This window comes from Mus musculus, chromosome 13, assembly GCF_000001635.26.
Source record: "Mus musculus strain C57BL/6J chromosome 13, GRCm38.p6 C57BL/6J".
NCBI lineage: Eukaryota > Metazoa > Chordata > Mammalia > Rodentia > Muridae > Mus > Mus musculus.
In genome coordinates this window covers 113,171,408-113,187,178 of record NC_000079.6, presented here as the reverse complement: position 1 = coordinate 113,187,178, position 15,771 = coordinate 113,171,408, and the positions used below count along the sequence as shown (strand labels likewise).

The following is a 15,771-nucleotide window of genomic DNA, read 5'->3' as shown; positions in this document are numbered from 1 at the left end:
AGTTGACTCTGTAGATCCTCTTATGGTGTCCTTGACCCCTCTAGCTCCCTCATTCCTTCCACCAACTCTTCCACAAGACTCCCTAAGCTCAGCCTATTGTTTGGCTGTGGGTCTCTGAATCTGTTTTCAGCAGCAGTTGGATGAAGTATTTCAGAAGACAGTTATGCTAGGTTCCTGCCTGCAAGCATAGCAAAGTATCATTAATAGTGCCAGGGGCTGGCTCTTTCCCATGGGATTGATCTCAAGTTGGGCCAGTTATTGGTTGGCCATTCCCTCCATCCCTGCTCTGTATTTATCCCTCAGCCATGGCCTCATGGATATTTTCTAGCTTACATAAACGATCCTGAGAGAACACTCGTGGTCATAACAGTAAGAATGTTTATGGGAAAAGAGGACACTGTGACCATTGGTTCCAGGAGCTGAAGTTTGCCACCTGACCTTCAGAGAGCCCCGGGGCTCTTCCCCCCTCCCTTGGAGCCTCCTCTTGCTTATGCTTATATTGCCACTCCTGAATAAAGTTTTCAGAGCTTGATCAGTATGATTGACTTGCTCTCATTCTTCGTGTCTTCTCTCTCTCTCTCTCTCTCTCTCTCTCTCTCTCTCTCTCTCTCTCTCTCCCTCTCTCTCCTGCCCTGGGTCCCCTCTGCTTGTCCCTGTAGGGCCGGGGAAAGGGTGACACCTAGTGAGATTTCCCTCACCTGAGTTGGCATGTCAACTGGTATTGGTACTGTTTGGGTCTTGTTAGTTAAACATATTGTTGAAAATTCAGCATGTATTAGTTTCCATATCAATCTCACAACCCACTTCCTGCTCCTCTGGATCTTAAAATCTTCACTCCCTTTCCCATCATGTGTCCTAAGTCTTATGAGTAGGGGTTGTGCTGTAGATGTATCATCTAGTACTGCCAGCATATGGTTGTTCTCTGCATTTGACCAGTTGTAGCTTTCTGTAATGGTCTCCATCTGCTGAGAAAGAAAGAAAGAAAGAAAGAAAGAAAGAAAGAAAGAAAGAAAGAAAGAAAGAAAGAAAGAAAGGAAGGAAGGAAGGAAGGAAGGAAGGAAGGAAGGAAGGAAAGAAAGAAAGAAAGAAAGAAAGAAAGAAAGAAAGAAAGAAAGAAAGAAAGAAAGAAAGAAAGGAAGGAAGAGAAGGAGGAAGAGGAAAAAGAAGAAAAAGAAGAAGAAGAAGAAGAAGAAGAAGAAGAAGAAGAAGAAGAAGAAGAAGAAGAAGAAGAAGAAGAAGAAAAGAAGAAGAAGAAGAAGAGAAGAAGAAGAAGAAGAAGAAGAAGAAGAAGAAGAAGAAGAAGAAGAGGAAGAGGAAGAGGAAGAGGAAGAGGAAGAGGAAGAAGAAGAAGAAGAAGAAGAAGAAGAAGAAGAAGAGGAAGAGGAAGAAGAAGAAGAAGAAAGAGGAGGAGGAGGAGGAGGAGAAGAAAGAGGAAGCTTTTTTGATGAGGTGTGAGAGCTGCACTTCCTTATAAGAGTAAGTGTTCTCTGGCTTTCACCACTAAGTCCTTCCCCATGTATTTTTTCCTTAATTTTTTTTACATCTTGACCCCAGTTTTCTCCCCAACACTCTACTCTGCCCAAATAATGTTCACTTTCCTTTATGCAAGGCCTGTGTTCCAATAAAACCAGAGTTTGGATGAGAGGTCAAGACAGCAGACCTTCCTTGGCAGTCATTCCTACTGACAGGATTCTCACATGTGTAAATCTTTTAAGAAAAATATTGAAGACAGTGTGAGCGACCTGCCTTGGGTCCAGTGACGTCATAGGGACCACCCGCTATGGGACTTTCCTCATCTCTTTCACAACATTTGAACTCAGACAATGGAATCCAAGGCCACCCTGAAGAAGAGCAGGAAGAAGTATCATAAAGTAGCAGCTTGAAGGCTGGAGAAGGAAGTAGGCAGATGACGGGCAACCAGGCAGACCATTCCAGCATTCATCCCATTTGCTAGGTCCTTGAGGTGTTCACCTGTGGCTTCCGCTTAGGCCAACACCTTCTCAAGGCAGTCAGTGTTCGTCTTCCTCTTCCTCCCAGTTAGTTCACAAGTGACTTGGAAAGGGCTAAAAGTGGAGGGTGTTAAACTGCTCCTCGTATTTCTTAAGCAGTGGTGGTGGATTAGAAAATAATGCTTATTGCTAAATGAAGATAATGCAAAGAGCGTTCTGATTAAACGTTGAAATAGAGAAAGATGAAGTAGATTTCATCACCCTCACTATCAAAGAGAGGGCACACAGCAATCTTCTAAAGCGTTCACATCTAAGTGACTTAGGAAAAAAGCCTTAACCCAGCTCTCAGCCTCTCAGCCCTGATTTATACAGGGTGCCCTAGCTTTTTGCTTTGTTCTTGTTTTGTTTTGTTTTGTTTTGTTTTTGCATTTGTTCTTAAGGCCATTCATTTCAAGACCCTTGTGGGCAATGGAACTGTAACCTGCTATAGGATTTACATTTTCTTAATACCATTGAACATCACATTATTTTGTATAGCACCTCAGTGCTCTTCCCAGGCTAAATGGGAAGTCTCACCGTAATTGCTACAAGATTAGTTAAATTATTACCAGATGAATTAACTAAACTGTTAGTTTAACTAGTAAACAAATCAGTTAAACTATTACCAGGCAGAAATCAAGTCCCCCAAAATGGAGGGCTCTAAGAGGGGGTGCAGTAAAATTCTACCAGTGCTGTTCTCAAGCATCTGAGGCTGGGGGGGGCTGCAAAGTCGTGGGCAAGATGAGAGATCCTTTCAAAAGAGGCTGAAGTATGTGTGTGGTGTGCAAAATGGCTAGTGGGTAAGGGCTTTTGCTACCAGTCCTGACTCCAAGAGTTCAACCTCTGGGTCCACATGGTGAAAGGAGAGAATCCACTCCCATAAGTTGTCCTTTACATATATGCCATAGCACTCGCGCACACATACACAAGCACACCTTAATAAATAAATGGAATTTAAAGTAATTTTAAAATAGGGCTCAAGAGATGGCTCAACAATCAAGAGAGCTTTCTGCTCCTCTGGAGGATCCAAGTTCAGTTCCTAGCACCCACATCAGGTGGCTCACAACATCCTGTAACTCCAGCTGCAGGGCATCTGGGGCCCTTTGACCTCCTCTGGCCCCTGCATCACCTGCCCACCCCTCCCACATAGACAGACACAAATTCACAGAACCAAAATAAAATAAAACAAATCTCTTTTTAAAAATCAGCTTTGGAAAAGGACACAGGAAGGAAATCAGCAGGAAAGTTTTGACACTCATCTACTTCCGAGTCACGTCTTCAGCGCTTCTTAGTCCTACCCTGGGGCAGGCCAACAGTGTGTGCAGTAACTTGTTTTCTTGTTTAGTCCGTCATAGACTAACATTTTTATCCAATACAAATGAATATAACAATTAATTAAATAACAAAGGCATATAGAAGACATGCCTAAGTTTTTAATAACATTGAACAAATTATGTTTCATTTTAAAATTAATGTAAAGCCTTGCTGAATTGCTGAGACTTTTCAAATGCTGACTTTCAGTTTCGGTCTTTGTCTAGCTCCTAATGAGTCATGAACAGGTCTCAAATTTGTCAGCCATACCTCAAGAGGCACAGTCTCTAAACAGTGTGGCTTATGAATCTGCACGCAGGTGCCTGAGCCACTAAAGACAGCCCCCAATGGACAAACATGTGGTGTTGGAAGCACCAGGACAGCTGGTTTATCAGGTTCTCCTAAAATCCAGGAGTGTCACAATCTTCTATCAGAGTAGCTAACAAGGACAGCTAAACAACACAGCCGAGAACCGCAAGACCCGGATGCGACGTGAGGAGGAGCCAGTCACAGGCTAAGCACCGTGCACTTGCTCAGACTAGTACAGCTGCTGAAAAAGCCATCCAAAGCAAACATAGCTCTCCCCACAGCAGACTCAACAGAGTAAAAACCAACACCCAGAAATCAATGAGATGACCCAGCTCGTCGTGTTACACAGCCCACTGTCTTCAAATCCAGGATCCCAAATACAATAACAAATGATACTATTAACTAGCACAAGGATCTAGAGCCAAAACCCAGTAACTCATTATTACAAACCAACACGATTCTCAGAATTTCCAGGTCAGCTACAAAAAGGAGTTACGCGTCTCTCCTCTCAACTGAACTAAATCTCACCCATGTCTAATTGCAGTGCTAAATCCTTTTTCCCTTCAGCATGGCCAGCTTGCCTCCTGAAGTGTCTAAGCCAGGGGCTTCTCAGAGGGAACAGGGCAGACAGTGTGGTCAGGTTGAAGGAAACATGAAGTCTGGAGCCAGCACATAAGGGTTTAGGGGCCATCTGCTCGCTGGGTAATCTAGACAGTCTTAGCTTCAGTTTCTCCATCCATAAAACAAGATGAAGGAGCAGCCACCTCCCTGGAAATTCAGATGAAAATGTTTAGCCATCTGTAATAAAAAGCTATACCGTTGTGAGTCCTTACTGTAAAGAAGCTAGCTGGCAGAGGTGTTCCAACCCCGCCATGCTAAAACTGTCTTTTACCATTTACATCTTGCTTGCATCCAGATCATGTTTACAAATCACCCACCCTCTTCTGTTCCCAGCATCAAGAAAATATGGTTAAGAACAGGTACGACCATGCCCACCTGGAAACTTGGAATAAAGGCACACGAGGGATCAGTACAGGGCACGTCAGTAGTCTCGGAGGTCAGTTGACAGTTCATGGGACACTCGGGTGGTGCTAACAGGTTTGGCTTCGTAAGGCTGTGACTTTTCTCAAGCTCTCTCCCACCATCTCACCTTTTGCTCTCCTTGTTTAGCAGGAAATCGCTGCCCTGGGTGTGTTTCTTTCGCTCAGTGTTTGGAAAGTTTGCTGTGGCTGCATGGGATACTGCTGACCAGGGCCGTGTGCTGAAATGAGCTTATTAACATCCACGCTACTGCAGGCAAACCAGGAGATTTGATCCAGTTCCAATGCTGTGGCTTTGGGCAAACGAACCACTCTCAGTTTATCTTAGTTTATTGCATACTTGCTGTGCTGCCTTCTTCACAGATAGAGACATGAAGATACAAATGATCAGGGAACGGGAATTTTGAAAATCGCTTAATGCATTCAACTTACATAACAGTTAAATTATGCTATATAATGAATAATATTAACTTTCATTCTTATTTTCTTATCAAAGAACAGTTTTGTAAGATTCTTCTGACATCTACCAAGCATAACAGTTTTGGTTGTTTGTTTGTTGTTGTTGTTGTTGTTTTAAATAAAAGACAGATTTCGTAAATCTTAAAAAAATTAAAAGTTTTGTAAGTTTTGGTAAATGGGGCTCTTGTGGCTAATCTTATCTAAGTATGTTTGAGCCTACATTATAATGTATGTACTTGCATACATGGAGAGACTCCTGCAGAATCCTGAGTGTGATGGATAGAGGGTGTATGAGAAGGCCTGGCATTGTGTTGTCATGTGTCACTGGGAAGACTGATGACATACAGTCCTTTTAACAGACATTATTAAGGCCCTGGGTAAACATGTGGTCATTTTCAACTAAAATTGAGTCAAAGAGAGTTTGAGTAAAAAATATGTTGCCAGTATTCCTCTTTAATAACATTATTAAATCTCTAAAAAAAATGTAACTAAAATTTAACCAAATCTGGTCACATTTAAAGGAAATGGTAAGACAAGGAATGTGCATCCTATGAGACATGTGGGTTTCTCTGGATGACATTCAAGTGACATCTAAATCACACCGTAAAGCTTTCGAGGATCTGTGCGAGACTCTGTCCTTCTCCATCACAAATCCATCCATGCAAAGAGGCAAAGGGGAAGTAAACCCGATAGGCACCGTTTCATGCTGAGGGAACTGTTAGAGCATTGGTTCTTAGTGCTGCGACCTTTTAATAGAGGTCCTCATGTTATAGTGACTCCCAACCATAACATTATTCCATTGGTACTTCATTACTTCATTTGGCTATATAATGCAAATATCTAATATGCAGGATATCTGATATGAGACTCCCAAAGGTGTCGTGACCCACAGGTTGAGAGCCACTGCTTTAGAGCAAAGAACAGCTTTCAACTGTCTACACCTCTCTGGGGTCTTCTGGCCTGCGTATCTTTTATTCCTTCACCCGTTGTACCGGAACTTCCCCCAGACTAATAGAGGCTTTGAAACCTTGGGTGTGAAAAATCTAACGTCTGGGACGTGTGAGGTGAGAAACCTGCAAGAACAACAAGAACCAAAACCCATCTTCACAGTCTCCTTCATCAACCACGAAGCAAGCAGTTTGTCCGTGCTCCTTAACACCGAAGCCCTGTAATTATGAGGTTTTCTTCATGGGCTCTGGTTTCCCTGGTGGCTGGCGTTTATATGTCTTCAGAGTGTAAGTATCCCATACCCCTGGCTTATGTGTAATGATGTGAATCTTTAGTGATTGTGTTGTTATTCTGTAAACAGTGTTTCCCCTCTTACCTGTTTTGGTTTATACAACTGCTAGCCGGAAAAGGTACACTAAGTATTGAGCACCGTTGTTGTTTTATTAGTCTTAGAAAGGGATATAAGGGTAATGGTGCCTGCTATCAGAGGAACGAGATGTCACTGCTGGATCGTGTAAAATCTTTTGGCTTACTTTTGCAGGTTTCCATACTGAAATTATTGGAGGGAGGGAAGTCCAGCCGCATTCCAGGCCATTTATGGCGTCCATCCAGTACCGCAGCAAGCATATTTGTGGAGGAGTCCTGATCCACCCACAGTGGGTGCTAACAGCCGCCCACTGCTACTCTTGGTGAGTCCCCTGTGCTTTTCCATGCAGGTGGTTGTCTATGTCCAAGATGAAGAACACACACAGGGTAAAGTCTAGTCAATGAATTAAGTACAGTAAGATTAACCAAGGCGATAAGAGGACAATTAAATCAATCTACTCTCGTATGTCATTTAAATTGCATGTATCATTTATCTCTGGAATATTTCATGTAATGTTTGCTACAGCAGTGGACCGCAAGCAACTGAAATTGCTGAGAGGAAGCCTGTGGACAAGGGGAAGTTACTGTCTCTTCTTTGGTGGGCTTTTGAGAACTGGTGTTTCTATTTAGATATTTCAGCAGAATATTTAACACGTTCAGTAAGCAGAGATACATCACAGAGGACACTGTGAGTGTGTGCCCTGGTGCTGGATTTGCAGACTCCTTACTTCCTCAGCCTTACCCTTCACCCCAGAATTCCAAGGCTCACACTCTGGAAATCACAGCAGTAAGAAGCAGGCACTTCCTGAGGTTGGGGGAGCACAGTTAGAGAAGGTTTATAAAACGTGAAGCAGAACACGGTATTCGTCTTTAGGATATTGAAAGGAGGCTTTCCAGACTGTGGAGGACAACCTCCAAGTCTCTTTCAGCTTAAGATGAAGTATAAAATCTATCTCGGGTTGCTGCAAAGATACCCCTGATGTGATCTATCTCAGGTTGCTGATCTCGGGTTGCTGCCAGTAGACCCCTGATGTGGCGCTCACTTGAGTATTCTGACTTTGTTTCTTCTGTTTCCATATTTGCTTTTTAAAGCTTGGCTCCCAGTTCTTTTTTCCCTTACAACAGTATAGTGTTTCACTTAAGAACTTATTTTAGGGACTGGAGAGATGGCTCCGTGCTTAAGAGCACTTACCGCTCTTATAGAAAACCAGGGCTAGACTGAAATGGTGGTTCACAACCATCAGCTAACTCTAGTTACAGGTATCCAATGCCCTCTTCTGATCTCTGCATGTACCATGCATGCATGTGGCACACAAACATACATATAAGCAAAACACTCACACACAAAATAAAGTGAATAAAAGCAATAAAAAATAAGCAGGCATGATTTCATATGCTTTTAATCCCAGTACTCAGGAAGCAGAGGCAGGCAATCTGTGTAAGTTCAAGGCTTGCCTGGTCTGAATTCCAGACTAGCCAAGGATTGATAGGCATACATATAAATGCACACACACACACACACACACACACACACACACACACACACACATATGATTGTTATATACATCAAAACCAGCTAAACAAAACAACTGACTTGATTCACCCTGCTTTGGGTAGTGTATGGTGTATGGTTGTCCCATTTTAATGGAACCATGTTGGATGCTCAGCAGCCTGGAAACAGGGAAACGACAACCCCTCTGTTCCTACAGAGTGAGTTGCTGGATTCCACCATCACATCCTCACCCACCCTTGCACCTCCCCCCCACCCACCCAGACTTCTCTCCTGCTCTCTGCAGCACTAGAGAATTTCATTCAAAGCGAAGTTCGTGCCTCTCCAAATACCTGCTCACTCGCAGCTCCCCAGACACGGAGCTAAATGTAGAGACGCTCGACAAATGAGGTAGAAAGCAGAAGCGAAGGAGAGGATTTGGGTTGGGGGCTAAGTGTGAAACGTGGCATATGACGTATGAAGTCCCAGCAGGAAGGGGATAATATTGTTATTTTTTAAAAATTTGCCTAGAAGATTAAACTCAAGGAAAGCACATTTACAAATTGGAAGAGGGAAATAGCTTTAAAATAATAATAATAATATAATGGAAAGGGAAGGGAGAAAAGAAGGGAGGGGGAGAAGGAAGGAAGGAGGAAGGGAGGGAGGGAGGGAGGAAGAACTGAAGTGTGGTCTTGGTGTCTTACAAAAGGGCCTTGGAGTTTAAAAAAAAAAAATCTTGCTAAATATTATTTTAAATGGCTGGCATATAAACAACTCTGAACTATGTGGATCGAATTTCCTCCAAGGGAGATTTGGGTGTAAAAATGTAGGCAGATCACTGCTTGGAAAAATATTAAGTCTTATGAAATTCAAAATATTTATGAAACAGTTCAATGGTGGCTTCCCACAAATGTACTCAAAGGCTCCTGAGGGAACAGTTTACCAAGCCAGGCCTCCTTTCAGCACAGTGACAAAGTAAGCCAAATTTGGGAAGAAGTCTCTCTCTCTCTCTCTCTCTCTCTCTCTCTCTCTCTCTCTCTCTCTCTCTCTCTCTCTCACCACCCATGTATTCTATTCCTCCCTCCGTGTCTTCTCAGTTATCCATGGTGGCAAAGGCGGGAGGATCTCTAGTTTGAGGCTAGCCTGAGACACCTAGCAAGGCCCGGTCTACAAGGAAAGAAAGGCAGAAGAAATACAGTAAGGAAAAACCCACTTTTGCATAATTTACTTTGACTGGTCAAAAGCAAACCTCTTACCCCTGTGCCTCCCTCCTTCCTTGAGTCTCTTCTCTCCTGCCTAAGTAAAGGAACCGTCCTGGACCCCTCCCACACACCTCCAGTTTCAAAGGCAAAGGAATGCAACTGTTTCTTATTTTATTGTTCTGGGGCTTGAACCCTTGGGGGAATTGAACCAGAGGCCTTGTGCCTGCTAGGCAAGCGGTCTACTACTACACCCCATGCCCAAATCAAGAGCTCTTACCCTGCCTGGGTGTACATCCCAGACCCTCCAACCTACTATCTTCTTGGGTTCAATTTACTTAAACCCGCAACCGGCAGACCACATGGCTCCAGCCTGTGGGAAGCCACATGTGCCTTTGCAGAGTGGCACTGACTACTGCTGGCCACCATGCATAAGTTTGGACAAACAACCAATGTGTACATATGCAGTAAAGTTTTTTGCAAAGACACTGCCTGGCCCGGGCATGATAATGAGGCTTTGGGAATATAACCAATCAGATGTGAGACATGCAAATGAGGTATGATAATGAGGCTCTGTGAGGTACAAAGAGAGAGTAGCCAATCAGATGAGGAACATGCAAATGAGGCTTAGTGCATAACCAATTCGGGTGTGAGACACGCCTCTCTTAGGCCTATATAAGCAGCACCAGTTCTGGGCTTGGGGTCTCTTCGCCTCTGCAATCAAGCTCTCCCAATAAACGTGTGCAGAAGGATCCTGTTGCAGCATCGTTACTGCTGGCCAGTCCGGCGCGCCAAGACCAGCCAAGTCATCTCAATTCAGAGGTCTCTCTGGGCCGAGCTCCTGAGTCCCTTGGTAGATCGTTGCCACGCCAACCCCACACAATGACGGTCCAGCCCACGTTCAGCCACAAAACACCCATTTACCCCATAGAAACAAAAGTCAAGAAGCTTATAATTAACCAATCAGATTTATGTATCAATAAATTCTCAATTTACAAGATGCCAGCACAATAATTTCAGAACCAATTGAAAATGATAAAAGCTTTATCCCAATTATTCTAACCTTATGATATCGTAACTACCTGTGGCTGGTTAAAGCCACATTGGCTCAGTGTGCCTCCATCTTGACCTGCCTCCTTCTCTCTCCCTATAACTCTTAGCTCCGCCTCCCTTCCCCCTGTCCAATCACAGGCCTCCTGCTGCCCTGAATTTTTTAATGTGATTGGACAGGGAAAATCCTGTCACATGAACCTCCACTTCCTGGTCCGTAAAATGAGCATCATCTTCACAGGTAGCTCACTGGGCTGCTGCTTTGGCGATGGAAAAGTATGAAAAGCATAGCGCAGAATGCAACACCTTAGCAAACGTTATCAACTGTACCGTCATTGTGGCCTTCTATGGCAATAACCAGCCATGAACACGGTGGTCCTCTTGTATTGATGGTGGGACAAGACTGGGAGTATTTTGCTTTCTGACAGCCAGCAACTTTTCTCTGTGTGAGCAAAGAGAGATTCCAAGACATTGGAACCCTGCCTTTGATGCCAGACCTCAGGAACGGCTTTCACCAGGAGCTCTGCTCAGCATCAAGACAGGCTGGCCGAAAAAGCAAGATGTTAGAGAAGCAGAGAAAAGAGGGAGGGAGGGAGGGAGGGAGGGAGGGAGGGAGGGAGGGAGACAGGCAACACGGAAACAACACTATACCCGAAGGTTTAGGTTCTGTATCCTCTCTGTGTGAGATGGGTCACTTCGAACCAGTCAGAGGTCTAATGAGACAAATGCAGCCCAGTGACTTTTATGCTGAGAAGAGTATCTGGGCCCCGTTGAGAAATATTGGCAGTCATCTTCAGCAGAGAGTGAAAGAAAAAACATACTATAAGCAATACTGTGATTCTACTCCATATGTAATTCCATCACTGGGCAGTCAGGGTGGGACTTAGGAAACTCCATACAAATCCCTCCATATGTGTAAGGCCACTCCTAGAAAAACTTTCTGATGTACAAATTAATGAGCCTGACGCTATTACTTCTCTCCCGTGCAAATTCATATCTAGATTGAAATAAAGAGAAGGATCGAGTAAAGGGACATCAAGTAAAGGGACTTACTATGAAGCTGCCTGACAACCTGAGAGCTGACTCCCGAAAGCTGTCCTCTAACCTCTATGCACACACCACAGTACGTGTGTGTGTGTGTGTGTGTGTGTGTGTGTGTAAAAAAGGTTTTTGTTTGTTTGTTTGTTTGTTTGTTTTTAAAGAAATAGAATCAGATGAGTGGTGGTGAGCACTCCTTTAATTCCAGCACTCAGGAGACAGAGGCAGATTAATATCTGTGAGTTTGAGACCAGCCTGGTCTACAAAGTGAGTTCTAAGACTGTTACACAGAGAAGCCCTATCTCAAAACAAAACAAAACAAAACAAAACAAACAAAACAAAACAAAAACTCTGTCTCAAAACAAACAAATAAACAATAGACAACTAAATAAAACCAGAGAAGAGAGAGGGAGAGAGGGAGGGAGAGAGAGAGGGAGAGAGAGGGAGAGAGAGGGAGAGAGAGAGAGAGAGAGCAAGAGAGAGAGAAAGAGAGAGAGAGAGAGAGAATTCTAGAACTCAGGTAATTTTATTTATTCCATGGGCAGAAAATTTGACCATGGTGGGACAGTTGAAATTCAAGGAGCAGGGTTATTTAGCCTGTCCCTGCAGAGACAAAATTTCAAAGTCAATAGCTAGCCAAAGAACAAGGTAACAGCTAATGAGCACCTGAAATCTCAGCCATCTCCCTTCACCTGAGTCTACCTTCCACAGCAGTGTTTGGCCCTCACATCTGTCAGTCAGTCTGTCTGTCCATGGGAGAGCAGTTACAGACACACCCACTTTCCTGTTAGCCTGTTGCTCCTGGGGATTTTGGCTTGTCCTCATCCTCCAGAGCTTTGGGTTAGCAGGCATGTTGGATTTGAATTCGAATCAATCCTAGGAAATCCAATCCACATCCCCTGAGAAATTCCATCCCCATTCCGATTTCGAAATAGGCAAACTTTTCAACAAATAAAGCTGGAATTCCCAAAATAAGCTCTTTTGGTAGAAACCAAGAAGTGGTAATTGCAGGCAGTCACAGGTCTGCTGTGTGTGTTTCCTCCCACAACAGGTCTGGGCACAGGCTCGAAACCCAAAACAGCCATCCCTTTCATTTGCTTTGCACTCCTGTGCCCACTTCTAATTTTAAGAAAACAGATCTATGTGTAAGTGTATGTATCTCTGCTGTATCCTGCCTCCATTTTTTTTTCTTGTAGCAAAAAATAAGAGTTTCATTTTAAGGCAAGGCTATGTAACCAGTTGAGTTACAGAAAAAATTTGTAATAATTCTGCCTTTGTTTTTCATGGTGGGGACTATACTGGCATGTTTCTTCTTTCTTTTCTTGTTCTTGTTCTTGTTTGCATGTGTGTGTGCGTGTGTGTGGTGTGTGTGTGTGTGTGTGTGCGCGCGCGTGTGTGTTTTGAATACAGGACCTTGTGCATGGTAGACAAGCACTCTCCCACTAGGCTCCATTTCTCTGTCCTTTTTAGCACCTTCTTATTTTCAGAAAGTATTTCAAGTGGCTTTTTTGGAAGTACACTTCAACAGGAAATATCTATAACATGCAAATGGTTTCAACAGGCTGCCAAAACTCCCCTAAACAAAATCATTTCTATTTTCACCACCGGCTATGAATGTGCTCGAGTGTCCTAGGTTGCTATGTAACAGTCCCACGCTACCTAACAGGAATCTCCTCAGACAGATGAGCCAGTGTAACCTCGTCCTCACCTTAGTCATCTAAGCACAGAACACTGTTGGACAGATGCAATGGCTCTAGTAACGGAGCACACGGACAGAGATGATCCACTGGGGCCTCCATCATGGACTCTGTCCTTGGTCCTCCATGCAAGTGGCTCTGCATCATCTCTTGCTCTGACTGGAAGGTCAGGCCATCACCGTGTTACCTCCATTTTCTTTGCCCCCTTCAGGTTTCCCAGAGGCCACTCTCCCACCGTGGTTTTAGGAGCACATTCTCTTTCCAAGAATGAGCCCATGAAGCAGACATTTGAAATTAAAAAGTTCATCCCATTCTCACGACTTCAGTCCGGTTCCGCATCGCATGACATCATGCTGATAAAGGTAGGTCGATTTGCCGCCTTCCGTCCCTTCGATATTCTCACACAGGATGGATCAGTTAATTAACCACTGAGGGAATTTCGGTAGCACCCTCCCATGTTTGTGGTGACTGAAATATTCTATGAAGGATCACGTTATCCCATACCCTCTCCTGAAAGAAAAGAATGATAAACGCATATGTTTATATAAGAGAAGCCAACACTACCGCTCACTATATAGAAGAGCAACAGGTCAGCAGACCCAAGGATCCACAGGAAATGCTTTTCCCCCAAATGCTTTTTACATTAGCAACTGAAAATGACAACAGTTGTTTATGTAACAGAGCCAAGTATGTAACAACCAAGTGACTTCAGGGAACGAGAAGGAAGTTACAACTCAGTCTAGACCACACTTTGTCCAGTCCAAATGGAGGCTAGAGCATACTCCAGGGGCCTATCCAGCAGGAAACAGCCCAGCCCACTAAGTCACGACCTATACATGTCAGTCCGTAGAAAGCCATCCAATGCAGGGCAAAGGCCAGTTTGCTCCAGACAGGGTGGAACTCTTTCTCTATAAGCTCGCCTCCCCAAACACCAGCGATCTCCATGGAGAGTGGAAAGCACATTCCGAAAAAACAACAGTCAACGATACAGCATCGGATCATTATCAAGAGGGAGGGACACCTCCCTGAGGCAGAGGGACCACACACCCAATGCACAGTCAAGTGAGGTCTTATTACAGAAAAAGGCTGGGGAAGAATAATTTACCTTTTTTTTTTTTTAAATCATTTAGCTTCGCACTGCTGCAGAACTAAACAAGAATGTCCAACTGCTTCACCTGGGATCCAAAAACTATCTTAGAGATGGGACCAAATGCCAGGTGACTGGCTGGGGAACCACCAAGCCAGATCTGTTAACCGCCTCTGATACCCTGAGAGAAGTCACTGTTACCATCATAAGTAGAAAACGCTGTAACAGCCAAAGCTACTACAACCACAAACCTGTTATAACCAAGGACATGATATGTGCAGGAGATGCCAGAGGTCAAAAGGATTCCTGCAAGGTGAGCATCCTTAACTGGTTCTCATATTTGAAAGCCAACTCTTGAACTAAAAAGCCACAGCATCTCCTCTAGGAGTGTGCTTCACTTATGACAGAATTCTGCTGTGTTCTTTGTTAACTTGCATCCTCTGAAGTCACGCCAGTCAGCAAATGGTCACAGGCACAACATCATCTTCAAATGTGCATGACATTTCAAATGAAAATGACAGATTCAAACCAAAATGGGAGGACTAAGGGGGGAGGGCACAGCTCCTGGCATCCTGATATCTACTACTCTCTGTTTTTCTTTTCTGCTGGTCTCAACGATAATTTGATTCCAGGCCCACAAGTGTCAAAATGAAATTCACAGTTTTGAGGTTTTCCTCTATTTCAGTGGCTAATTTAAAACTTTATACCTACCTGATTTTTAAATAGTAAACCTCAGAACTCATAGATTCCCAAAGGGACGAGAAGCATATACATGGACATAGGACAGAGAGAACAGAGACATAAAATAGACAGAGAGACAAATTCATATTACAGACAGAGAGGCTAAGACAAAGCGAAGCATTCATAGACAGAGGACAGACACTTACATGAGATTCTATTCTGAATAAAAGGCTATGGCTAGGTACTCTGAGTCACAAACAAAAACAAAACAAAACAAAACAAAACCCCACCAAACCCTAGCCCTAGCCCTAACCCTAGCCCTAGCCCTAACCCTAGCCCTAGCCCTAACCCTAACCCTAACCCTAACCCTAACCCTAACCCTAACCCTAACCCTAACTGTTAAAAACACTTGAAAATAACGATGGCTTTAGGAAACTATCTTCAGCTTGTCGCTAAGTATCTGCCCATTTTCCTTTTCCAGGGTGACTCTGGTGGCCCTTTGATCTGCAAAGGCATCTTCCATGCCCTAGTCTCTCAGGGCTATAAATGTGGCATCGCCAAAAAGCCTGGAATCTATACGCTATTAACTAAGAAATACCAGACCTGGATCAAAAGCAAGCTTGCCCCATCACGTGCACATTGAGATTGCACATTGAGATTTTCCTGGATCTGCCAGTCACTTGCTTCTTTTTCCAGGATGCGCTTGCAGACCTGGCGTCCTCTTCAGAGGCAGCTGGCTATAGGGAGGGCATGGAACAGCTGGGATGGATTTCTGTTTCTCAGAAATTCATTTAGTTAGGGAGCCATGCTCTTTTTTCACGTGTATTAATGATTTGTTTTTACTGTGTTCGTTCATCCTAAATAAAATGTGGACGTCTGTGTTTGTCTGCATGGATGTCAAGAAACATCTCCCTTGCCTCCATCCATACTCCTCAAGGGGCAATGAGGTATCCACACAAGGCAATAATGGTACCTCATCCAACCTTGTTTGTGTTAGGATTTCTGCCAAGTCATCTCAAGTTATTAGGGTGTTTTAAGTTATGGTAAGAGTTTTCAAGGTGCTTTTAATGTGTTAAGTGCTTTAAAAAAGACTTAGTTATCCAATAAAG

The 15,771-nt window shown here is 43.8% G+C and overlaps 1 protein-coding gene across 1 annotated transcript; it reads left to right on the top strand.

Annotated features, from left to right (window-relative positions):
• Nucleotides 1-6,213: 6,213 nt before the first annotated feature.
• On the top strand, nt 6,214-15,549 carry Gzmk (granzyme K). Its single transcript, NM_008196.2, has 5 exons — nt 6,214-6,342; nt 6,597-6,744; nt 13,106-13,256; nt 14,025-14,294; nt 15,144-15,549. Exons 1-5 carry the CDS (start codon nt 6,282-6,284, stop codon nt 15,303-15,305), a joined length of 792 nt encoding a protein of 263 aa, NP_032222.1. The 5' UTR covers nt 6,214-6,281; the 3' UTR covers nt 15,306-15,549.
• Nucleotides 15,550-15,771: the final 222 nt, after the last annotated feature.

Bases quoted from the DNA above. Each gene is read 5' to 3' on its own strand.
- Gzmk (NM_008196.2), top strand. From the start codon at position 6,282: ATGAGGTTTTCTTCATGGGCTCTGGTTTCCCTGGTGGCTGGCGTTTAT. The intron at 13,257-14,024 runs GTAGGTCGATTT...TAAATCATTTAG, and splicing joins ATGACATCATGCTGATAAAG to CTTCGCACTGCTGCAGAACT. The intron at 14,295-15,143 runs GTGAGCATCCTT...TTCCTTTTCCAG, and splicing joins GTCAAAAGGATTCCTGCAAG to GGTGACTCTGGTGGCCCTTT.